At 36.7% G+C, this 27,058-nt stretch overlaps 1 protein-coding gene across 5 annotated transcripts in view; it reads left to right on the top strand.

Moving 5' to 3' along the window:
- The window catches only part of LOC147620527 (putative LRR receptor-like serine/threonine-protein kinase At1g05700), a 185,852-nt gene that overhangs the window by 43,855 nt on the left and 114,939 nt on the right, over window positions 1-27,058 (top strand). For all 5 annotated transcript variants that reach the window (XM_086824756.1, XM_086824758.1, XM_086824757.1 and 2 more), the window contains exon 3: window positions 12,642-13,105. In XM_086824756.1, coding sequence (XP_086680882.1) covers window positions 12,642-13,105 — 464 coding nt within the window. The remainder of the gene's footprint in view (window positions 1-12,641; window positions 13,106-27,058) is intronic.

The raw sequence follows: 27,058 nt of genomic DNA, 5'->3' as shown, positions 1-27,058 counted from the left end.
TTGTGTTGTAGACAAGATAAAGTTGCCATATGAAAGACTTGGGTGAATTGAGATACTTTCTTGGAATTGAAGTGATCAAAGACCATGCAGGTACATGGTTAGTGCAACGCCAATATGCATTGGATATGTTGGCAAAATATGGCATGACAGGGTGTAAGCCAATGAGTACACCTTTGGAGCAAAATGTGAAGTTACGGGCTGATTTTGGTGAGGAGTTGGATGATCCATCTATGTACAGAAAGATGGTTGATAGTCTCATTTACATGACTATCACACGCTCAGATTTGAGTTATGCTGTGGGGCTAGTAAGCCAGTTTATGCAGAGCCCCAGAAAACCTCATTTGGATGCAGTGAGACGCATTATGCGATATGTAAAGATCACTACACATTATGGTCTACTCTATGACCATGATAAAGGCTTGGATATACATGGTTACACAGATGCTGATTGGGCAGGTAGCTCATATGACAGGAGGTCTACTAGTGGTTATGCCTTTACACTTGGAAGTGCCGTGGGTGAGTTGGAGTAGCAAGAAGCAACCTACTGTTGCTTTATCTAGTACAGAGGCTGAATACATGGGTGCAGCCATTGCTACTTGTGAAGGAATATGGTTAAAGAATCTCTTGGCTAATTTGGGTGAGCCTATTGATGGCAAGGTTGTCATTCATTGTGACAACATGAGCAGTATACAGTTGGCAAAGAATCCAGTATTTCATGCGAGGACCAAACACATAGAGGTCCATTATCACTTTGTCAGAGAGAAGGTGCTGGATGGTACAGTTGATCTACAGTATGTGAAGACTGACGAGTAGGTGGCAGACATCTTTACAAAGCCACTTAGCAGGGAGAAGTTTGAGTACTTCTGTACTATGTTGGGAGTACGTGGGATGAGCTTGAGGGGGAGTGTTGAGAGCTTTGATAGCCCAAGCTCATCTACATCTTCATCTATGGCAGTACATCATGAGCTTGAGAGGGCTGTTGAGATTCAAGATCGATGTCACTGTGTGCTAGCTATGCTATGTGCTGGCATGTTAGGTAGCAGCATGTGTGAGACATAAATGACCGCGTCCAGCTGGTCATAGTGTGTGGACATTAGCTAGGGTTAGATGTGTGTGGACACAACTCATAGTGTGTGGACATTAGCTAGGGCTAGATGTGTGTGGACACAACTCATACTGTGTCTTGTGTATTAAGGTTTATGGCTTTATGCATTGTGTGAGTAGGGAGAGTGCTTCCCTCTATGGTTAGGGTTTACAATATACATCAGGGTTTGCTCCTGTGTGTGTGTCTCTTCTCCCTCTACCTGTTTTTCAACACTGAGTACAAGACAAAGGGAGCCAAGACAACTCCTCAGTTAACTCCTATAATCTCTGCTAAAATATCTCTTCACTCCATGATCCTCTCATTGGCATCGACTTGGCTACTTGCATTTCTAGCGAGTCTGCACAGTGAATATCAATTTCTATGGTGATTACAAAAAAACTTTGATCAATATAGACCATATGACCCATTATCCATGAAGGTTGAACACATGAGTATTTTGGCACATATTTTAACACCCTCCCTCAACAAAATATTCATGGCAATGATGATGGTATGATGGCTATTCTAGTCCTATAAGGAATTCCCACTTATGCTTATAATGTTGGTCTTCTTATGGTCTTACCCAATTACGATGGAAATGATGGTATAGCCAGTTAGGCTTATAATTCTAGTTATGATGATCTATTAGGTTTATAATGCTAGTTAAATGACAATGCCGGTTCCTATGTAGGAATCTAGTTAACCTTACAATGCATATATTTATGCTTAGAATATAGGAGTGCCAAACAGGTAGGGGTTGGCCTTTGTTGATCCATGAGGTTCCTTTATCTAGAAAAGAGTTGGCCTTATGAAAGGCCATATTCATTTGGTCTTCATCCGCTTGTTCTGCTTCGTTAATCTTCAAGTAGATGTAGACCTTGACATTTATAATGTGAGAAGAAACATCTAATGTAAGGCATTTCACACCAATCTTCTTCATTGATTTGGCTGATGAAAGTATGTTGAACCATGCTATGAAATGAATGGGAATGTCTTTTCCATGATGGCTAGTGTATAATCCTTCATAAATAGTGATTGAGAGAATGATTAATGGCTCTTTCCAAAAGAATAGACAATTTAGAATGGTATCTTGTTTTGGATTTGAAAATTGAGGCATCAAACCAAAAGGACCTTTTTCAATGTGATTCTTGGAGAGGCTATAGAAACACCTTAAGTTAATTTTGAACCCTTAATGGTCCAAAACCGCTTGAGTGATCAACACTAATCAAGGTATTAGTGAAGATAATTTTTGTTAATTGTGCAAAAATACCATGATTTATAAAGCAGAGGATAAGAGGGAAAAATCAAGGGGGTTTTGAGATACGAGTTGATATGAGCTTGTAGCAACTCCCTAATGGTGTGAATGAACTACCAATTTCACCCAAACACTTAGATTAGGGTTATCTAAGCCTTCATTAGATTCAAGTTAAGTCTATGTTCATAGTGTAGAAAACAGAGGCTCAATTGAGCATGTAATTCAAGCCCTTGCACCACTAATCTTTTTTGAACAACCTTCAATGTGCTATCAGATCAATGTGTTAGCTTGAGTCTTGAGCCCATAAAAATTTCATGAAGCACATTAATCACTTCTTAATCTCAATTCTACCAAGGAAGGTCTTCGTGAAGCACACAATTTCTGTGAGTCGAATTTCACAAAAGGAATGCCATAGCCATGTTTGTAGCTATCCAAAACCACTAGACCTCAAATGAATTAAACCAATTCGATGCAGAGCTCTCAAATTTGTGGAGTTTATAGAAAAACATGGTAATTATTATTTGATGCTCTTGGTTGCTATGCACATTTACCACAAATAGGCTAGGGCAAATATGCCCTTATGAGTGTTGTAAACAACCCTAAGAGGGTTTTGGCATTGGGAATATGTGCAATGAGAAATCAAGCCTCCAATGCCTAGAGGTGATGAAGGAGAAGAGGAAAAAAGTAAGTAATGGTTAACACCTAATTAAACTTAATCCAAAAGTGATTTGGATATTTTTTGAGGTTGGAGAAAAATCTTGGATCTATGCTCTAATACCATTTAAGAATTCATGGTGTCTCATAATATGTGATCAAGGTTTCATGAGTGTATGATTAATACTTATGCAAAGAGATTAAAGTAATCACATGGGATAAGCAAAATAACAATGTAATTAGGAGAGAACAAGCGTATTAGATTGATAATGAGAGTCCCATTATTTAGGCTAAGTATAAGAAAAAGGGAGCCTAGTTAACTCCTTGATCAACTCCTACAATCTCTCCTTCTTCCTAGAATATCTCCTACAAACACCATGATTATCTCTCCATGATTCTAGCTTTCCCTTATTTGTGGTGGGCTGATTGGCATCTACTTTGCCATCAATCTAGACCATATGACCCAGTATCCCCTAAGATTAAATAGATTAGTATTTTGGTGCATATTTAAATTATTGACTTTATGCATAATACTATGCATAGGACGCTGCATAGACTTGAAAATTACTAGTGCATATAAAACAAATAAATTGAATGTTTCCATAGCATCCAAGGGTGCATCATAAGAAAATATGATGTGTATTAAAGGCTTACATATGGAGAGCTTTCCAACTTTCTTCCAAGCTTCAACAAAGATAACCTAGAAACAAACAACCAAAATAAGCAAGAAAAAATTAATACTAAAAAAGAAGATAGCAAGAGAGCTTAGTCATGCCCTCATGTTCTCTTAAATAAGAGCTCATGAGAGCATGCATGCTTATGCAAGGTATGAGATAATGCATGCTCTAAAACCTAAAAACGCTCTCAAGCAAAACCATAATTATAATAAGAAAAGATAATGCAAAAGATAGTCTCTTATCCTTAACTTGGTTTGTTTAAATGCTTACAGTGCAATGTCAAACCTAGGAGAGGGAGAGAATCTGAAAGAAAACATGAAAAATAACTCAAAATCCAATAACAAAACTTGGAATAGTATCGATGCAAATAGGACTGACACTACCGATGCATTTACCCACACACATGTTGTGGTTTTTACCGAGCACCTACTAGTGATATTATGAGGCCCATAAGATCACATTCTTAAAAATCTCTCTCCTTAAAACCGTCAGTAGAAAAGTTGATATTCATCTCTTGTAGTGAATATTCTTCTTGCATTTTACAATCCTTAATCAAAATTACCCATAAATTAACACAACCAAAACATAAATCTAGTTTGTTGCTTGGACCTCAGTTTGTGATACAATACTAAGGCCCTAGTACCATACAAGATATAAGAAAATGGATGAGGATACCAAACATGTTCACTAGTTAGAATTAACCTTGCACATGTCATGAGAGATGTCCTTGGAAGCTAGTATCATGAGTATGCCTTCTTTTGTTGTCATGCCCCTTGATAGGAGTACTAAGTAAGTATTGGGTAGCAAGGTTTAAAATAGCAAAGGAGTGAAGATATTGAGAGATTTCCTTAACCTTGTCTACTCTCTCCCTTGAGCTAGATCTCTCCTTGAGGTAGAGATTGAGACATAGAGAAAGAAGAGGATAATAAATACTTCAGGAGAATAGTAGCATGCTCTTAAGAGGAGGACCAATACCTCACTCATATTCAAAACCACAACTACGAAAGCATGCAATCAAGACACAAAAAAGGGAAAGAAGTAAGAGCTCCAAAAAACAAGAGTTTGCAATATCATAATGATTTCATTATTACTCAAATTATCTTATATACAAATCCTTATATGTTACAAATGACCACCCATGTAATGTATGAGGTTCCCACCAAAATGAAAGATATTCCTCTACTATGTATAAAAAATATGGTACTTGGGTCTATTACATAAGATTTGTACAAATCCTTAGATGTTACTAAAATGAACACCCTGGGATGTGTGAGGTGTCTTATACCAAAATGAAATATACTCCTAGGCTATGAATATAAAAAAAGGCAATACATAAGCTTTGTACCTTGACATCCCACTAAATTACAAAAAGGAATTAAAAAAAGAGATTAGTGTGACTAAAAAGGTGTACTTACACATGAAAGATAATGTAAACCAATTTGGTTAACATGATGGGTTTTCTTTGTATCTTGGTTAGGGTGCACTAGCCTCTTACATCAAGTCCAAAAACAATGGGGTTAGATTATGTAATTAATTTGGCATGTTTCCATGTGAAACCTGAGTCCATGTTTCCATGAGTTCTCATTGTTTATCATTGAATATACTATGTTACAACTATTCCCAATGTGGTGGTATATACATGTGATATTGTTTTAAACAAATGAGTCTCTAAGTGGTTCCTACTCTCCTACATGGATACTCCTTAAAGTAAATGTAGAAACTAACAAAACTAAATATTGATGGGATTTTTTTCTTAACACTTTAAAACTCTCTTTCATGTTCAAGAAGGTAAAAAATATATTACACGAAACATATAAGTTTAAGCTATCTTATGTTTTATAAGAAATATGGAACTATGTTTGATAAACTCTAGTTCTATGTAATAGATTGACAAGAACCCTTTCACACTAGAAAATCGATTCCCACTTTTTACCTGGTATATCTAATGGTTGCATTTGACCAGGCATATGTTTATGTTCAATTTTTACTTGTTGACAATGCAAGCATTCACGCACAAAGGATCGAATGTCATGTTTCATGTTTGGCCAAAAGAACAAACTTTTGATTTTGAGGTAGGTTTTGTTAAATCCTGGATGACCAGAGAAAGGAGTGTTGTGGCATTCATGCATGATTTGTTCTTTCAAAGAAGATGTGGAAGGAATACATACACGATTCCCAAAATAAAGATTGCCTTTATACAAATGAAAGTTTCCCTCAAACATTTCATGTGGATGTTCTTTCAAATAAGCAAGGATTTTGGAATAAAAAGGATCACTTTGCACTTGAACCCGAATTTCATCAATCAAATTTGTTTGTACAACACTCAAAATATTACATGAAGGAATTCGACTTAAAGATCCGCCACTTTGTTTTCTTTACCCACAATGTACTTGAAGTCAAAATCATACTCACTGAACAATTGAATCCATCTCTTTTGTGGATTATTAAGTAATGGTTGTGTAAAAATGTATTTTAAACTTTGATGATTAGTTCTCAATTCAAATTTTACACCAAGTAAGAGATGTCTCCAATGTTTTAAAGCATGAACAACCGCAAGCATTTCCAAATCATGTACAACATAATTCAATTCATGTTTCCTTAACTTTCATGACTCATATGCAACTACCCTCTCGTCTTGAGACAAAACACACCCAATTTGAAAACCACTAGCATCACAAGCAACAACAAAGGGTTTCCCCATCTCAAGAATCTTTAAAATACAGTTTTCAGCCACCTTTTGTTTTAAGTTCTCAAATGCTTTTTGACATGATGCATTCCAAGCAAACCCTTTAGTTTTCTTAGTGAGATCGGTCAAAGGACTTGCAATCTTAGAAAAATCACAAATATGTGTCCTCTCAAATTGTGCCAACCCAATGAAGCTCCTCACATCTCTTACACACTTTGGTATAGGCCACTCCGCAATTGCTTTTACTTTATCTGGATCAATATGAATCCCATCTTTAGAAATAAACCTTCCCAAGTAAACAAGATTATCCTTAGCAAAGAAGCATTTACTCATTTTGGCATACAATTTATGATCACGCAACACTTGGAGAGTTTTCTTAAGGTGAATTTCATGTTCCTCATTGTTCTTTTAATATACAAATATCTCATCCAAGAAAACACATATAAACTCATCAAGATAAGGATGAAATATATTATTCATCAAACACATGAAGGTTGCAGGTGCATTTGTCAATCCAAAAGCCAAAACAATAAATTCATATAGTGACCATATTGTGTGCGAAATGTAGTTTTGGGTATATCTTCTTGCTTTATTCGGATTTGGTAATAACCCAAACGTAAGTCAATCTTTGAAAACACTTTAGCCCCACTCATTTGACTTAGCAAATCATCTATGTGTGGCAAAGGATATTTGTTTTTGATGGTCTATTTACTCAACCCCCTATAGTCAATACAAAGTCGATATGACCCATCCTTCTTCTTTTGGAAAAGAACGGGACTTCCCCAAGGAGAGACACTAGGCCTAATGAAGCCCTTCTTAATGAGGTCATCCAATTGCAATTTGAGTTCTTTTAACTCCTCAATGTTGAACCTATAGGGAGCTCTAGAATAGGGTTTAGATCTTGGGTATAACTCAATTGCATGATCTACAGACCTAGGAGGAGGTAATCCCGGCAAATCATCAGGAAAAACATCTTTATACTCCTCCAAAAGTTTGTCCACATATAAAGGATTTTCGGGTTTCTCCTCCTCTTTCAACTCATTTGCAAATATTAGAAAAGTCTCACAGCCTTGTTTTATACCCCTCAAGAGCTTTATTGTTGCAGAAATAAGAACTCCCTTGTTACCTTTTTCAAGCCCCTTGATTTTGTGTTGAGTGTTGTTTTTGTGTTTGAATGTAAGAGTTCTATCTTCACAATCAATCAACGCATGATTACCCACTAGCCAATCCATGCCAATGATTACATCTCGCTCACCCATGTCTATAACATAAAAGTTTCCTTTGTGTTCAGTTTCAGCCAACGTAAAAGAAAGATTTTCAACGTACCCACTTGTGTAATGTATTCTCCCATTAGCCAACTCAACCGTGTGTTTTATATCTTGATGAACTTTGAGTTTCAAATTTTCAGACATTTTGGAAGAGATAAAACAATGAGTACTACCCGAGTCTATCAAAAAATGTATCTTTTGAGTCCCAATCTTTCTCGGAATTTTGATAACAGAAACCCTCAAATGTTCAAGAGAAGAAGAAGTCTTACACTTCATAAGAAAATCAGAACACTTACCTTCGTCGCTTGCATCCTCGATTGTGGTCTCCAAAACCTCATTCATCTTTGCTTGTAGTGGCTTGTCCATAGCTTTGTTTGGACACTCGTAGGTTGCTCCCTGCATCAAAAGCATAATCCCAACCACTTTGCCCTCTCCAAGAATTCGGGATCATGTTGCCAATGCACGGGTTGTCTCTTCTTACCATTGTTAATACCAGAATTCTGATTTTGTAAAAAACTCCTCGGATTTGGTGCACAGTTGTTGTCATTAGAAAAATTCTGATTCTGTCTTGGTCTTTGATTAAAGGGTGTGGATCCCTGAAGATGATGGCATGTCAATATGATCCTAGAGCCATAAGCTCCATAGTTTGCTTTCTTTTCATTGAACTTCTCCATCTTCTCATAGTTCTCTGCTCTAGCGACAGCATCAAGAAAATCCACACATCCAGATCCCTTGACTTGAACACGTAATGTGTCACGTAGCCCTTCAATAAACTTGCTCTTTAATGCATCGCCGGTCACGTCAGGTGCGTATTTGTGAAGCTGTAAAAATTTTTCTTTGTATTTGTCTAGATAGATTATGCTTGTCTTCTTCAAATTGCTTGAAGCCGTAAAACTCCATCTTCTTCTCCATATTGAAGTGAGGCGAGCAATACCTTTTCTCATTCTGTATTGTGTTTCAAGCGGTCTTGTTACAAGTGGTATCAGAGTAGGCTGCATCCTTGAAGATGGCTAACTTAGAGGAACGGCTCCGAGAACAAGAAGCACTAATCGAGTCTTTGCGAGATGAATTGAGAAGGGAGAGAGTAGGGAAGGTGACTGTGAATCCGGTTGAAGGTATTTTTGTGGATTTAGGAATGGGTGAATGTGATTGAGAGAGTGATTGGTTTTATTCATGAAAAATTCATAGATAAGGGATTTTTAAAGTAGGCCTTGAACGCACGTGATACAGAGGGTTTATTTATAGTGAACCCCTCAAGTACATATTTGGTTACTAGGACAGTAGTATATTTCTCAGGTTGTCCCAATAAATGAAAAATGCCCTATCTATGGCCTCACTCATATTTACAAGTAACTTTTGCAAACAAGCTACCTCACCTGAAGTTGGTAGTCAACCCCTACACTAGATAAAAACCATCACCAGTTGCTTTATCGAGTACCCCTATTTGCTTTTTATCGATGCTCTAGCAAAATAGTGGCATGTTATATCCTAGAATCTTCTTTCACACAAAATGTTAATGTACCTCAATGGTTTATCCTAGTGGGCCAAGAGTATATTGCTTAGGTTGTCCCAATAAATGAAGACTGCCCTATCCATGGGCTCATACATATTTGCAAGAAACTTTTGCAAACAAGCTACCTCACCTGAAGTTGGTAGTCAACCCCTACACTAGATAAAAACCATCACCAGTTGCTTTATCGAGTACCCCTATTTGCTTTTTATCGATGCTCTAGCAAAATAGTGGCATGTTATATCCTAGAATCTTCTTTCACACAAAATGTTAATGTACCTCAATGGTTTATCCTAGTGGGCCAAGAGTATATTGCTTAGGTTGTCCCAATAAATGAAGACTGCCCTATCCATGGGCTCATACATATTTGCAAGAAACTTTTGCAAAGGCGCTACATCACATGAAGTTGGTTTACCAGTACCCTCGTACTTAACCCCTACACTCGATAAACCTTGATGGCTTCTTTATCGAGAAAACTAGTTGCTTATTGATGCTTTAGCAAATAGTAGTACTAAAAGACAACATAATGCCTCTAATTTCTTCTAGTTGATTTTGTATATCTGAGACACTACCAACCGAGTTTGCATCTTTGTACCCGTGTACCAATACTAGCCTTATAGAAAAGTCCATAATTTTATGCGAAATTTATGCACATATATGTAAATGTGATTTCCTTTAGGCTTGAATAGATTTACTCACCAATCTAATCAAATCTACCTTGGTGATAGTCATATAGATAATACTATCTAGTATGTGCGTGTATATAGTAGGGTTCTCTTAGAAATCACACATATAACTAGTCACAAACTTTTCCAAGTCTAAATTGGCCGACACCAAATCGTCATCAACTAATCCTCCGAAAAGAGTGGGCATCTATAAGCCTTTAAATCTTTGATGAGTAATAATTGATTCTATTCTTATTCCTTTACACGTGTTGATTTAACTACACCTTCATAGCCTTGTTACTTGTGTTATATATCTTTGGTACGTGTGCTATACACCTTTACGAAGGTAAGCCATGCCATGCCTTAAAGGCATGTACTAGTCGAGGAGTGATATTTTACTTTAAGAAGATTAGGCTCCTTCTCCTCACTTATAATAAACTCCCTATATCCTTTTCCCATGAGGAAGTTTGTCATCTTGAACTTACACGCTTTGTGTTATTCTTGTGAAGCTTCTTACTCATAATATGAGAAAGACCGTACCTACAATAACTCTTTCCAACACCAAATTTGATATTTTTTATCGCAAACAAAACTTATAGTAACTTTTGGACTCAGAGTAATCTTGTAATCTCTAATAATATGTCTAGCATATAGAAACATAATTATTAGTGATGCTACAAACCTATTATGGAATGACTTTATGTGAATAATATGTCTAGCAAATAGAAACCCAATTACTAGTGGTACTACAAACCTAGTATGCAAACACTTTTTGTGAATTAAACATAAATATACATCTTTTATATATGTGCAAATACCACAACCTCTGTAGGCATTAAAAAACAACCACTATGAATAATAGTTTCTACAAAAAATGCACAAAAACAAATGCTACACATCTAAAAACCGTCACTCTTGATACTTCAAAAGAGTGTCTACAAATACCTTACAAGGCCAAAAAAGGGGTCCAAAACTACTCTAGCTTGCTCTAGAAATACGAGTAAGGCCCTTTTGGTCCTACTAATAGTACACAGTGTGATTTTATTTCACCAATTGCTTCACCAAAGATGCTTTATAAATTATGGAAGTGCCCCCTCTTATTGTATCTCATGCCATTGTCCCTCACTAGCAGCGACCTATATCTCATGACGTTGTCCCTCACTAGTAGTGACCTATAAAACTTTTCTTGTGAATCAAAGGAAAAGAGAAAAAATTACTCTTACCTATGTATCATGCCCTTTTCTTATCTCTTAAGATCCTTTATGTGTATCAAGGTGCTCTAATACCATTAAAAGAAAGTGAGGGAGAGAGTGAGACTGAGCTCCTTCCAAGCAATCTTCTTCATGCACACTTTCACCAACACGAGTGCTTTCACATTCATTCAAACGCCTACATGAATATTATTATTCTTCCTTACTCATTTTTACATAACAAAGGGAAGTTACTCTGCTACCAAAATCAATAAGGTGTTCTAGTGCAAACCTGACTATATGAGCTAGCACTATAACTATGCCATAAAACCAATATGGCTATGATACAACTTGTAATCCAGTGGCATCCTAAGCATAATCTCACCAACCATTACTGCTTACACAACATTGAGGTTTAACATTAAGGTTTTAATGTCGTGTAATTAAACTCGTTATCTCAATAATTTTCACTTCAAATTATTGAAGGCTAACGATTCACATTTTTATCATACCCATTTCTTAGAAAACTTTCAAGTTTAATGTCAAGTAACTAGGAAAATTTGAGAATTAACCTTTAAAAATGCAATCTTTGAGGATATAAAATGGTTTGACTCATTTAAAAAAACTATTTATTTAACCTTATGTTTTAATCTTTATACATAATGTTTTTCATAATTTTCATACCCAATTTCTAAGGCTTCAATATTGAAAATATTAATGTTATGGGCCCAAGGGTGGCTAGTCACTAATATGGCCAAATCTAAAAAACTAATGGATGCAATATGGCCAAATTTTTTCTAGTCTCAATAATACCGATGTTAAAAGGTTTTTATAGGCATAGTTTTGCAATTGATACTACTTTATGGACTACGTTTACACATCAAGTACGATGGTATGCAAATGTTCATTCGGACCTGTATCAAACCTAGTCATGGTTACCCCACATCTCTAGGTCAATACAGATACACTATGCGACCCATTGGACACAAATCATTTTTTCATCATAGTGTGATTACTCCCTTACCTTATCATCTCACTCTTAACAATTTTAATATCCATCTAGGCTCTTGTACTTATGTGGGTGTGGAATAATGTAGCCTACCTTTTTATATTTGCTTAATAAAATATACTCTAATTATCTCTATCAATGCCTTATACTATGCCTAAGTTATGTTTTTCTAGAGAAAGATTACGTATTTTGTAAGTGTTATAAATTTACACCACCATACATTTGTCTCATACCGTAGCATCGTAGCGGTTTGATACGAGTAGTGATTAGCACAAAAACTTAAAGGGTGTATACTAAACGTCAATTTCTTAGTCAAGACATTGAAAAGGCATACGAATTCAAGACATTAAAAGGGTTTATACTAAACCTCCATATCTTCATCAAGACATTGAAAGGGCATACGATTTTAAGACATTAAAACGGTATATGTTTTCCTTTCCCAATTCTGTGGATCTCTTTTTCTTACCTTCCCTTTTAAGGGATAAACTCCCCTTGCAAGGGTACTAAAGCCTTCACATTCTAAATTTGATAGTGCTACTCTTTAAGCTCTCAAAAAAAGATGCGACACATTGATTTTTTACCTTCACTATTTTCTCTTTTTTTTTAATTACCTCTTACAATACTTCAAATGTTTATTGATTAGGTATCCAGATGATCCATTTGATCGAATTTGGATAGCAAACACAACTACTCCAATTCTTTCCACACGCTCAAGCATAAACATCATAGATGATTCGGAGGAACCTCCTAGTAAGGTCATGGCAACAGCTATAACGACAAACGCTTCAAGGAACCTTACTTTTATTTTCGATGATTTTGGAGGAACTGGTGGCTTTTACATAGAACTACACTTTGCAGAGGTTTTACCCCCTATTCAACGTAACTTTTATTTATTAGTTGGTCAGAAGGTTGCAAGTGAGGAAATCTTACCCCCAAACCTTACCTCAATCCCTCTGGTGATTAATCAACAAGCAGACCTTCCAAGTCCCTTGCAATTGATCCTTGTTCCTGCTGCTACCTCTACGGATCCGCCACTTCTCAATGCAATCGAAATGCTTAAATGGTCTGAAGATCTACTCCAGACAGCAGGGACATATATTCAAGATTGTAAGTAACATGTGAAAATTAGTATAAATGTAGCTTTAATATTGATGAATTTGTTTGTGAAACTTTTGGATGTATTTTAGTGTTGCAAGTCTTCACATTTTTGGGTCGATAAATTCTCTTAGGGGGTTGTTTATTTATTTAAAAAATATAATTGATAATTTAAAATCATAATGATTAAAAGTTGAAACATGATTAAACTACACCTAGAAGAACCAAAATCCATTTGAAATGGTAATCGAATCAAATTGTTTTTAAAAATCATAAATAATTATACTCATTTTAATTTTCAAACTTGATCAAATTGGATATATATATATATATATAGAGAGAGAGAGAGAGAGAGAGAGATTGATTTTCATAATTGCCCAATGTTGACAACATCGTGTGGGTATTGATGGTGGGAATCCATGACCATCTCCCATTTAGATGCTACAAATATGCTAGTTTGATTCCATGACCCTGAACATCGACCCATCCCCTATAGAGGCAAGAAATAATTTAGTGTGGTGAGAGTGGCTCTTTAGCCTAACACTAGTAGGATCTAATTGGTTGGTTTTGGAGGGATCTTCCCATTCAATAAAGGCTCTGAATTTTCCTTTCTTTGTTTAGCATTTGGGCCAACCTCTTCTTTTACAAAACCTACAGTTTAACCCACAAGTATCTCTTAAATTACTCTTTCCCTTCAATTATTAGCACTATAGCCTTGTGTTGTCTAGTCACCATTGCCTAATGTAACCGATCTAGTGCCTCATGGGAGACCCAAAAATATTACCTTTCGTATTGCTTTAAGTCATTGAATATTTAGTGTTCTTAGGCTATTAATATTTAAGCCAATCAATGTTTTCTTCATTACATGGGAGGCAATTTCTTTTTGGGTCACAAAATGCATGTGTCTCTACTGTATAAAGAGGATGGCATAGGGCTTACCATGCATCTCATAAACACTTGAATCTTGGCTATTTTGATCTCAGTTTGTTGAAATTCAACCATGGATATTGGAATGAGATGGAGGTGGAAGCTCATTAAAAGCATTTCCACCCCACCACACACATAGTGGGATTGATAAAGTGAGGCCATTGATAACATAAAAAAAAAATTCTCCATTTAGTTGAGCATCATCCATGCCCTACAAGAAAGAAGGAATTGTTTCTTAGAAAAAATGGGGTGCACGCTGCAAGAGCATCACATAGCTTTCTCAAACATATGGATTTCACACCTGTTCTTCACCAAGTGGGGATGATGAATTGAAATTACAAGCCTCCAATGTTTCTTTTTCCACCCCTGACATTCGGAATGGTAGGCATACATAGAGGGAGCCCCCCTTCCCTCCATTTTCAAGAGTGGCCATGTATAGAGAGAAGCCCCCTCAATTTTCAAGAGTGGCCATGCGTAGAGGGAGGCCCCATCCGTTTTCAAGAGTGGTCGTGCAAAGAGGGAGGCCCTATCTATTTTCAAGAGTTTCCATGCATAGAGGAAGCCCCCCTCCATTTTCAAGAGTGGCCATAGCATAGAGGGAGGCCCCCTCCATTTTCAAGAGTGGCCATAGCATAGAGGGAGGCCCTCTCTATTTTCAAGACTAGACATGCATAGAGGGATCCCCCCTCCATTTTCAAGAGTGGCCATGCATAGAGGGAGTCCCCCTCCATTTTCTTTTTGGAGAGATGTTTATATATTTGCCTTTTGGAGAGATGTTTTTAGTTTGCATTTCATATATACATTTTCTTTTGACTAAGAAAAGGATATTTTCACTAAAAATAATAAAATCTTCCACATGGGAATGTTGGAATGGTCTCACATAGTATGCATTCAAAATATACCATACTTAATTAAAGAGGTGAGAAGCATGAACATCCAAGCTCCAATAAGTTATCTAATGGACTAATATAAGTAGTATCTCATCATGTGATAAATGAAGAACTATACCAAAACCATCACCGTTAATAGTGTCGAAGGCCATGACCACATTCTTAACTCACACCATTGTGGTGGAAATCCTCATATTGGTCCATGGTAAGCTCCATGGTTGAGCACATGTATGATCTCATGCCAAACCTAAAAAGGATCTTTAAAAACCCCTTAGCTGGCCTAAAAACTTTTGAGGTTGCCTTCTTAGGGGCCTTCATAAAGAATGCAATAGCCAAGTACCCATCGTAAGATCTTAAAAAACTATAGCAATAAAAAGGTGGATACCCACGAGTTTAAGTGAAATTGCAAGATATCCAAAAATAATAGCCATGGGAAGGTGAAAATCTCCAAGAATCTGTCAATCATGCCCTTTTTTCTAAGAGTACTATACATGAGGGTTGATGGCTCTGACAAACTAGTGTACCCATCTCTTGGCTCATGTGGATAGGGTCATTTCAAGGGGATCTTGCAAAGTAGGTGAGGTAGCTAGTGGATCCATCCCTTGATTCATTTAGAGAGGGTGGTTGATCCCGTTGCAACTACCATTCTCCTTAGTCCCACTCTAAAGGAGAAAATGGCAAAGCTTTGGAAAGCCAGATGTGCATTGTAAGACACTTTACATCTTTAAGGGCATGGGGATTACAACATGATGGATTGTGAAGCTATCATTAATGCCCTAGTACTATACATGAGGGTTTCTGGATCTGATATACTAGTGGATCCATCCATTTATTTATACAGAGAGGGCGAGGTAGCCAAGAAAGGGAATCTTGCAAAAAGCACCACTCTCCTTAGTCCCATGACGAGGGAGAAAGTGGCAAATTCTTGGAAAGCCACATGTGCATTGTAAGAGACTTTACATTCTTAAGGTGATGGGGATAACGTGTATGATGATAGCAATCAAATAATCATGAGTTTGAATTTAGAACACAATTATACAATTAGGGAGACTATTATTTTTGTGAGTTTCCTCGTGCGAGATTTTTAAAAATTTCTGAGCTTTTTTTAAACTCTAGATCATTGGGGAATTGTTTTTTCCAATCTTGGATATGCGATATTTTTTTACATTTTTGCGTGTTTTTTTTGCATCTAAGCTTTATAACAAAATACCTTGAATAAATCATTAGAAAGAACATGAGTTACACATGGAGAAATATGGGGTAGCCTAATCTACACTAGCAATATGGGGTAGTGTAGATTAGGAAAGCACAAGTTACACATGGAGAAATATGGGTTAGGCTAATATACACTGCCAATAAGGTAGCATAATCTACACTACCAATATGGAGAAATATGGGACCTAGTGTAATCTACACTACCAATATGGGGTAGCCTACTCTACACTACTGGTAAATATGGAGAAATATGGGGTAGCCTAATCCACACTACCAAGATAGGGTAGCCTACTCTACAATACCAATGTATAGAGAAACTCTAGCATCAACAACGTCCTATGGTTCTTTTCTTTAACGCCAACATGCACTTAGAACGATATCTCCATGGCTCACGAATGATCCATTGTACTATGTCTATGTCTATAAACATTTAAAAGAAAGAAGAGTCACACTTTTAAAAAGGAGTGCTCAAGGAGTCCCAAAACTCCATCATTAGATTTGAAACTTTTCTGGGTGTAGAATTTTGCATTTTTTAACATAAACAATGAGCCCTAGAAGGCCCAAAAATGGTAGAATCGACTGTAAACACACTTATTTTTCAACCATCTTTCTTTGGATGTTCAAGAAAGTGGGTGTTACTAGCCTCTAGATTATCAACACCAATGCTAAAGGTCCATGGGATGGTGGCACCCCCCTTTCCTGAACATTAGCAGTAGTCCAAGAAAAATGGTCGGAATAGAGGCATCTTTATTGTTGATTCTACCATTTTTGGGCTTTCAGAGCTTATTTATACAGTTAAGAGTGCCAAATTCTATATACAAAAGAACATTTTGAATCTAATGTACATTTATTTAATCCCCTTGAGTCCCCTTTTACTCTTAATATTGGTTGGGACTGATGTATTGAGTATATGATTGCATAAATGTTCCAAATTTCCACAATGCTCAAAAAAGCTTGTGATAAAAGGCTCGTAGAAAAGGAATTAGATATTGATCATACTATGAGCTAGCACCCATATATATTGAAGTGAAATATGTTGAACATGTAAAAAAAGGAATTAGATATTGATCATACTATGAGCTAGCACCCATATATATTGAAGTAAAATATGTTGGAGACATGGAATGGATCTTTATCCTCATTGTATGATTGATATATATTATATCCCCTTAAATATTATAAGTTATATTAGATAGGCAAATATAGTGTCCCTTGTCAAATAATGTAGGTCATGTGTAAACATCTTGAGTGATAGATAAATATATTGTTGTTATGGTGTTGATCTTGATGCGATAAACTTAGTATGCTGGTCTTAAGAACTTTAAAAAAAGCTCACAAAAATTGGAAAAAAGCTCAGGTGTAGAAGCTTGCAAAAAATCACACTCCACTAAATATGTGATATTAGTTTTGCTTTTCCCTCCCCAAAACATCTGTGTATTACATGACACAATGAATTAATTAAGTCTTCACTTTTCACTCACACACACTTAGGTGACGTTGCCTAGATACACTACTTAATGTCTTGATTATAATTATGATAAAATGACATAGATAATGTTGTTCAATCATGTATTTACCGGATACTTGATAATAATCAAGAATATTAATGACTTTAACAATTCACAACACTATAAAGACGTATTTACAAGATAATGGAGAAGATTAACAATTCATAATAATTAAGAAGATTAATGATTTTCATAGTTCACAACACTATGAAGATGTTATAATGTTCATGAAAGATATGCAAAAGAATTAATGTATATTGGTTCATTTTAATAATTCAATTTTTTGAATGTAAATTTAAATTCCAAGAAAAAGAGCACTTATCTTAGGTTGTACCTCCACTTAATTTTTATATGCGATCAGGTTATCCTTGAGCACTAGGTGTGTGTTAGGATGCTTCTTGGCCCCCAAGGTTCCCTTTCAAGTCTTTGTTTTCTTCCTCTATCTTCAAAGTCTTGTTCCTTCGACTTCTATTTGTTTGATGATATCAATTTTCACAATCTTCTTACCCTCTCTCCAATGTGAGGATATTGGTGTGGGGAATACATTTAATTTCACATGGAAAATGTAATGTCAGCATGTAGGAGAGAGAAATATTGTGTTAGCTATGGGGGTAAGGCCTTGGATGCACGTGTATGTGTGAAGCTGAGATGATTTAAGAATAAGGCAAGGCCTTATATGCCTTTGATCTTTAAGGTTTCATTCCAGGGCTAAAACCTTTAACACTCTCTGAAATACTCCAAGGATTCCTTCTAAGGCAAGCATCCTTTTCCTCCCTTTTATTTCTCTTAAAAGTTGCACTTCACCCACCATGTACACTACCTCCATTGACTCCATGTGTGACACCATTCTCATAATGCAGCCTAAGTTAAATGTTCCATATACTCTTACAAAGGTTCCTAAATAAATTTTCCAAGGCCATGGGACTTAGGACATCATGTTGAGTGAACATTCTTGTTCAACTATGTTCATAGGTTCTTGGGGATATTTTTCTTCTTCAATGATTGCTTTATTTAGTTACTTGGTGGTTGCCATTATTTCGTAGGGGACACGAGAATCAGTTGGAAACATGCACCAGCTCTCAGATAACCTTGCACATAGGATGCCTTAGTGTGCACAATCATAATAAATCAAATGTTTAAATATATGTAAACATGAATTAAATGTTTACATATATGTATAATTATCTTTTTTAATTGGTACAATGTCCACCAACACTAAGGATCCGATTGACCCTTGGCAAGGTGTCCCCACATGTCAAGGGTGTGATTCATCACTCAACGGGAGATGATGGATCGTTAAGACAAATCCTACTTCCATTTCATTGTCTCTGACTATATCAACGTATACATTCCCTTGCATCACCTCGATCTTTTCCCTATACATGGAGACTCAAGACACCACCATTCTCAACCAAATCAATTGAGAGCGTTAGCAACACATACCAAATAAGCATTTTCGACCAACCAAGTGACAGTTAGAAATCTACAGTCAAATAACCACTTATTAATAATTGAAATAAAACCCAAAAGATTATATTTTTATAATATTCATTGAGTGGATAAATAAATAAAGTAGTGTAATACAATAAATAGAATGCAAGTGTAGTCATAACATGAGGTTCCCCATCCTTTTCAAGGCTCAAAAAAATATCCAACAACATGGCTTGTGAAATCTAATAATTTCAACATCCCCATAAAATATATTCCATGTGTGTGTGAAGCCAAAAACACAAATATATGTTTTAACTAAAGAAATGGCAAAAAATATTAGATGCCCATAAATTGATCTATGTACCTCGCACATATAACAAAGGTTTAGGTGCATGCCATGCAAAAAGGTTATTTGGATCACCTCAAACATGGACTTGTTTAAAAAACAACCTAATAATTTCTTGGCTTTTATGATCAAACCTCTATTTTCTCAAGAACGATGTGTGGTCTCTAGGTGATGGCCTCTATACACCACCAGTGGGCACACAATAAAGAAAAGTAATGGGATCAGAACTGGGGGACACTAGAATCCCGTCTCCGAGGGCACCAACCAACTTGGCAACTATCCCCAGCCCTACAACTGACTCAATGGGACACTTCAACACCTTGCCAACCTCCCTCTATCTCACCTTCCTCTTCAAATTGTCCTCCCAGGTGAGCTCTTCTCTCCGAAAGCTCTGATCATGTACCTAAAAGTCTCTCCTGACACAAGTCACAACCTTCTGACCAAATGCACTTCCAACGGACACATAAAAGTCTAATTTTGCCTTCGAAATCCTTCCTCTTGTCCCCAGTTAGAATCTTTTCCTCCAAGATCCTCTGATGTCTTCCAACATCAACTCACCATATGTACTCAACCCCAAGAACTCCCTGGATCTCCTCCTGACCCTCTTCTAACCCCTCTCTGACTAATGCAGATTGTATTCTTCCTTAGACCCGACTCACTCGAAACCCTTATCTGACACAAAAACTTCTCCAAAAGTCCTGAAACATTCACAGGTTATCAAGCAGCTCTCAACTCAAAGAAATATCACATAACAGGCTCTTTACTAACTGGAACTGAACCATGGCTACCTCCGAAATGACTATACCCAACCAAAGCAACTAACTTGACCCAGCTGAAGAAGATTCTCACTTCTTTGCATCCATTGACAACTCTAAACCCTTAGAACATTCAAATCAAGTGAGGATCTGGTGTTATAACCACTCTGCTGACACAATCTACACCTAGCTGACTCTAGATAAACTCAAGATTATCCCACTATCCCATCTAACTGTTTGTCTGTTAACTACTCTAATTGTCAGTTGAGACCCATAAACACTTTCCCCAATCTCAAACATGTCAAAGCAAGTAATCTACACCATCAGTTGACATCTCTAATGTTCAGCTGACACCGAGATGGCTCTATGCCTTCTCAATTGATTCTGACACACAACCAGTTCCACAGTCATCACACTCACACACTCAAGGGCTCCATTTTCATAAACAAAATCAAAACCACATCTTCACCACAACTGAAACATCAAAAGAATAGGATTATTTATATATAAACAGTATGTTTTCTCCAAGTATACAAGAAAACACTTCTCTATCTCAACAACCATGAGCCATGGGCATACACATATAAGAAGAAAACATAAAAGTACAATGCTTCCCCTCAGGTGAATCACAACATCTCATTTTCAAAATCTTAAGATCCACTGTCTCGCATGACAAGCCTTACAAACCATCACACACTGACACAAAACAACAACAACTGAACAGAATCGAGTTGCTTCAAGTCTCTAACGGGGCTTAGCTCCTCAAAGATCCAAGGGGATGCATCACCTTCAAGACTCTCCAGCTCTATGCTCTCACCCCACTCTGATCCAATCCATTCTCTCATACTGCGTTGGTTTCTCTTCGAAAAGTTGGAAAGTATATGCAAGAAACTCTAGCCTGCAACTAATAGTCTCTGCAAGAGCCCACTCAACTGTAGACCTTCTTTGGTGGTCTTTCTAGCCTCACTTCTATCAACTACACTCCAACTACACGTGCATATTGCCTCAACTCTTCCTCTTCAAGGCCATCGGCTTCTTTCTCGAACCTTACGCCGCCCATCTTCTGCGTTACACCACACACTTTCTATTTTCATTTTGAGCACCTTCATTATCCATTTGATTGCCACACATATTTTTCCACTTGGGATCCATCACACACCTTCATACATATCTATCTTCTATCTACATATCATGCTTAGGATGGGCTTGAGATCTCACAATGTAGAAAGTAATCTTTAGAGGATCTCCTTAAAATTCACGTGTACCCGTCCTTACTTACAATCCATTATTATTTAAGAACTAGAATCTCAACCTTGACAAGGTAAAAATATGGCTTATTCTCTAAAGCATTGATTCTTGTACACAAGTCATTTTGTAGCTAATTTGGCTTACAAGACATGGTACACTTATTTTATAGCTGATCTTGATTTCCTCCTTAAAAAATATCAACTTTATGGCATCATTCAAGATGTACAAACAACACCACCCATATGACCAACAAGTTTTACAAGTGCACTAACCTAAATGCAACAATATTATTTCAACATAATCTACTTACCTCTCAACATCCCTAGGTATACATGATCTTAAAAAGGGGATCTAGCATTCTTAGGTAAGAGAAAGATTTAAATACTGTGTACAAAATTATTCTAAGAATTCAATAATGTCTTGCCCACAATGAATCTTTATCCTGTTGGAGACACATCATAAGGGAGCTATAAGAAGCAAGCTATAATATATAACTCCCCCATGTCACAAGTTTTTACCTTCTCATTTACCTTTACACTTGCACCTAGCCCCATCATGATGAGTAGCTTCTTTTGGTATATTTTAGTAATAGATGCAATTTTATTGGTTTTAACCTTTTCCTTTAAACTTTGCACTTGCAGTAGTCTTGTCATGATGAGTAGCTACTTTTGGTATATTTTAGTAGTAGATGCAATTTGATTAGTTGTGAGCTGAACTTAGGCATGCATTCTGGATATCAATGTAGATTAATGTAACCTTACATTGAAATCATTACATTAAACACCTCGATAAAGATTTTTCTTCTCTCAACTTTGATAAAATCTTTACACATAGCAAGACTAGTTGGTTCTAGGGTTTAGCCTTGCAAAGATGAAGTGCTAGGGTTTGTAAAGGTAGTGGAAAAGAGGAACAGGGAGAGAGAATGAGATCCACACATGATAACATCTTGGATGAGATTTGAGACTCTTAAAAATAAAAGGATTTAAATAAAAGAAAATAAATAGCCCCTCTTTTTTATAGAGAAAGCCTCAGTTCTACACCCATCTACATAATTTTCATCTCCAATGATAGATTGCCATGCGTTCTCTTCTTCACAACTTAGAGAACTCCATCCTAGTGAGCTACAAGCTCTGTACAAACCTAGCAATTCATATTTACAAGGAAAAAACCACAGAGCTAACCATCGGCATAAAATCCATCATAAACAATTAGTGTGGTCCTTACTAGTGTGACAACAAAAATTGATATTTTTTTCAGAATAATAGTAAGGTGGAAACTTGTGGGAGAATCTTGCAAGGCCCACAATGTGATGGAGAAGCTAGCCATGGAAACATGGGAACCAAGACGCGTGATGGAGAAGCTATCGACGGGATACGGCTTTTGGTGGCTAATCTCTTGTCAATAATTTAATGATGACTACTTTATTTCATGTAATAACAAATATGGGCTTGATACTAATTAGAATAATTAGTAGAATGATTGTAGATGTGAGTATGAGTGGAGTGAATCATTGTAAATACCATGTGTATGAATTATAAATACCTTGGTATGGGAATAGAGTGGTTTGAGAGTGAAATATTATTGGATTGTATTGGGAAGATAGAAATGAGTCATGTATTTAGGGTAGGCCAAATGTCTACATGGACTCAATAAGATACTTAAATAAGATGGAGACCATATGCCAAGCACATGAAGGGAATGTGGAGGAGTGTGGAGAAGTGTGGGATCAAGAGGAATCCTTCTAGAAATCCTAAGTGGAATATGGAGGATGTGGACATGTGGAAAAGAGAGGGTCCCTATGAGATCCATGTGAGAGGACTCTTGACTTTTTCAATTTTAAAAGATTCATGAGCATCTTTAGATGGGAAACTTATCAAAATGTGCCCAAAAGGACAATTGATGGTGACCCATGTTCTTATGTCACCAGGGGGGTGAAGGAATCTACTGGCTGGAAATGTAATAGGGTGAGAGTTTCTCTATAAAAGAGGTCTCTCTCCTCCCTCTCAAACACCTCATTTTTTTTCTCTCCTTGTAGCTATGCCATAGCCTTGTATCCAGCTCCTCCTATGCTTTTCCATCTCCCTTAAGCATTAGTCTCACCTACTCTTGTGGTCCTCTCCAATTGGAAGTCTCTTTTGGTGCCTTTCTCTATCTTTTTCCTCTTCGCTTTATAGCTTACTGTGTCCACATGAGTAGCTTGCTTCCAGATCTATTATAAGAAGATCCTCTACTCCCTTGGGTGACCTCAACCCACCATGTATCTTGGAAGTTACTTTTCTAGTGAGGGAAATCGTTCCCTCTCCCTACAGTTACAGGCGGGTATAGAAAGTTTTGGTATTGTTCACTAAAACAGTCATAACTTTGTGCTCGCTTCTCTGTTTTTTATGAAACTTATATCAAAATCTTAGTTTTTTTAAGCTCTATCCATTGATGTTTTCAATACTCTATTTTTAGTTGCAAAGTTATGGCTGTCTGATCAGAGCAGACTGTGTATTTGGGATAGTTTTTTGACACTTCTCACTAAAACACTCATAACTTTGTGCTCACTTCTCTATTTTTGATGAAACTTATATCAAAATCTTTATTTTTTCAAGCTCTATCCATTGATGTTTTCAATGTTATATCAAAATCTTTATTTTTTTAAGCTCTATCCATTGATGTTTTCAATGTTTTTTTTGAGTAGCACAGAAAAAGTTATGGCTATCTGAGCAGATTGTGTATTTGGGACAGTTTTGACACTTCTCACTAAAACAATCATAACTTTGTGCTCGCTTCTCCTATTTTTATGTCAAAATCTTTGTTTTTTCAATCTCTATCCATTGATGTTTTTGATTAGTACAGAAGAAGTTATAGTTGTCTGGTCAGAGCAGATTATTCACTTTGGGACGTTTTATTGGTTTTTTTTCTTTTTTTTTGAAAATGATGCGGCCCAACCATCCAATCCGTCCAAATGAGCCATATCAATATACCCCTTTCACTTCAATTCACATCGTATTGAGCCAAAAGATTTTCTTCCAGCAAAGACTTGCCCTCACTTTGGAGCTGATCTCTTGGCTCAAATTAATGCTTCCCCAGAGCCTTTCCTATTTCCTCTTCTAGACTACAATCTCACCTTTGATGTCTATGTATTTGCTTTGATCTAGGGAGATAGACGGTGAGAGTTTGTTCATGTTGCTTTCTTTGACACCGAGACCGCCTCCCCTTCCTCAACCTTTGGGTTTGAGACATGACCAAAGTTAAACCTCCAACTTTGTGTCACACTAGATCTAATTGAAGTGGTAATTTTATGTGCAAGTGCTATCTGTGAGCATAATAGTGGTAGTGCAGAACACAAGAGAGGGATTAAATAGCTATTAAATTAGAATAACTATATTTGTGTGAACACACCATTAGGCACCACCATAAATGTGACTCTTCGTATCATACACACCAACAGTTTACAGAACCTGCTTGTATGTAATTGACAAGGATTTTGAACCTGCTTGTATGTAATTGACAAGGATTTTGAACCTGCTTGTGTGTTTTGCAATCGTTGGAAATATTAATAAAATCGTGGACCTAGATTCATTGGAGGTCGCTTCTCCCTTGTGCTGGCAATAATCCCTCCCCTTGCAAGATGCAAGACTATTGATCCCTCTATGTAACATGCACAACAGTCGATTGTGCATCATGGAGCAAAGCAAGAAGAAAAGCCACCTACTAGCCCCTCTGTAAAAGAAGAAACAAATTATGGCAATTTCTGATAGCCTATGAAACCATGCAGATTCAGTCATCTCTAAATTTCTCCTCAATCTCTTTGAGGATCCCCACATTCTCTGGGTGAAGAAAATTCAGAGGACATCCCAATCAAAAGGGCTCGGTTGAAGCCCATGGCGACCTTGCCCTAATTTTTTCTGATTATATTGATGACTATACAAGAAAGGTAGTTCCACACCTTTTACCTTTATGTGTTGATGCTAAGCATAATCAGCACCCACATGTATTGTATGTCGGGCTAGTCCCTTACTCCTTAATGGTCTAAATAGTGCCCAGCTAAGCCTATTCTTCGCCCGGGCATTACATCTTGCTAATGTCGATGTCCCAATTCTAAAATTGAATTGATGGCACATGTAATTTTAGCCTAGGTTTAGCTTAGAAAAATAAATCTCCGGTAGTTCAAAATCAAATCCCATTTTCATGTCCCTCTTTTGTTTTAGATGGGGGAAATTTTAGAATAATTATATTTGTGCATTGGGCACCATCGTAAATGTGCATCTTCATATCATGCGCACTGGTAGTTACAAAACCTGTCTCTATATAATCGACAAGGATCATGCAATATAACATAACTCTATTATGCCTATTCTTGTGTACGTATCTCCCTTTTTCTCTATTTTGTGATCTTTAAGATGATGGTAATTACTTGGCTTAACATGTGCCTAATGATCAAGGAGGCGGTCTTCTTTAGCGTTGCCACAATGAGGTGGTCTTCTTTAGCGTGGGTAGCAAAGCACAGGCATGGGTAGTAAATCACAGAACCTTCTACAAAAAGGAAGGAATGAGAAAGAAGGTGGCCATAGCTAAAATCAGAGTGCGAAAGCAGCATAGTAGCGATTTTTCCAAACGAGCCCCATAACACAAGTCACTCCTCATAGAGAGGCTGCTATCTCTACTACAACTTAGGCTTTACAACTCTGCATGCTGCAAATCAAAACTTCTTTTTCCACCATTTGTTTTTTGAAATTTGTAGGAATTTTCCCAGGCCTTTATCTATTGAGATGGTTTATGCCTCTTTGTTATTACACAAGCCTTCACTATCAAACTATTCATATGTTAAATGGTGTTGGCCTTGTTCAAACACTAATTTAAGATATGTTTCACATTTCTTGCACCAATGTTAAGCTACTTTTTTGTGAAAGCAAGATGTGCAACTTCAAATAACTTATAATTCTTGAAAACATTTAGCTTATCCAATTGAGAGCAGCCATTAGAATTTGCATGTGTGATAAGAAGATAACAACTTCTGTCACTATGACTACATATGAATATTGTGAGGATGGGTTTAGAGAGGAAGCCCTTCTCTATAAAAAGAGAGGGAGCCTTCCTCTATAAAAAGAGAGTGATGTTTTGATTTGATTTATTTAAATCTAATTATTTTTCTTTGATATGTTAGAATGGAGGATAGTGATCAAGATGCTCACATGCGTCATTACTTTTTTATAAGCTACTTTATTTTGAAAGCATTATGTGCAACTTCTCATCTCTTATAATTCTTGAAAGCATTTCACCCTATCCAATTGAAAGGGAGTGTTAAAATTTGCATGTGTAATAAGAAGATAAAAAATTCTCTCAATATGATTCTAGATGAGTTTGTTGGAGGGGACGACTTCCCGGGAGGTCACCCATCTGGGTAGTGTTAACACCATTGCATGCTTAACATCCACCCCCTTCCAAGCCACAAAAAATAGCGGAGGAGGGATGATAACAGCCCTAGTCGTCTATTATTTATGTATAACCTCATTATCCCTAGCACTATGCATGTGGTATGTAGACGGCCATGCCGCCATGACCTTTGAGCAGAATATTGTGAGAATGGGTGTATAGAGAAAGCCTTCCTCTTTAAAAAGAGAGTGATGTTTTAATTTGATTTATTAAAATCCTTTTAT

This window comes from Cibotium barometz, chromosome 31 (assembly GCF_041138505.1).
Source record: "Cibotium barometz isolate CiBa-2024 chromosome 31, ASM4113850v1, whole genome shotgun sequence".
NCBI lineage: Eukaryota > Viridiplantae > Streptophyta > Polypodiopsida > Cyatheales > Cibotiaceae > Cibotium > Cibotium barometz.
Note: the sequence above shows the minus strand (reverse complement) of the source record. Positions and strands in the feature narration are given on the sequence as shown.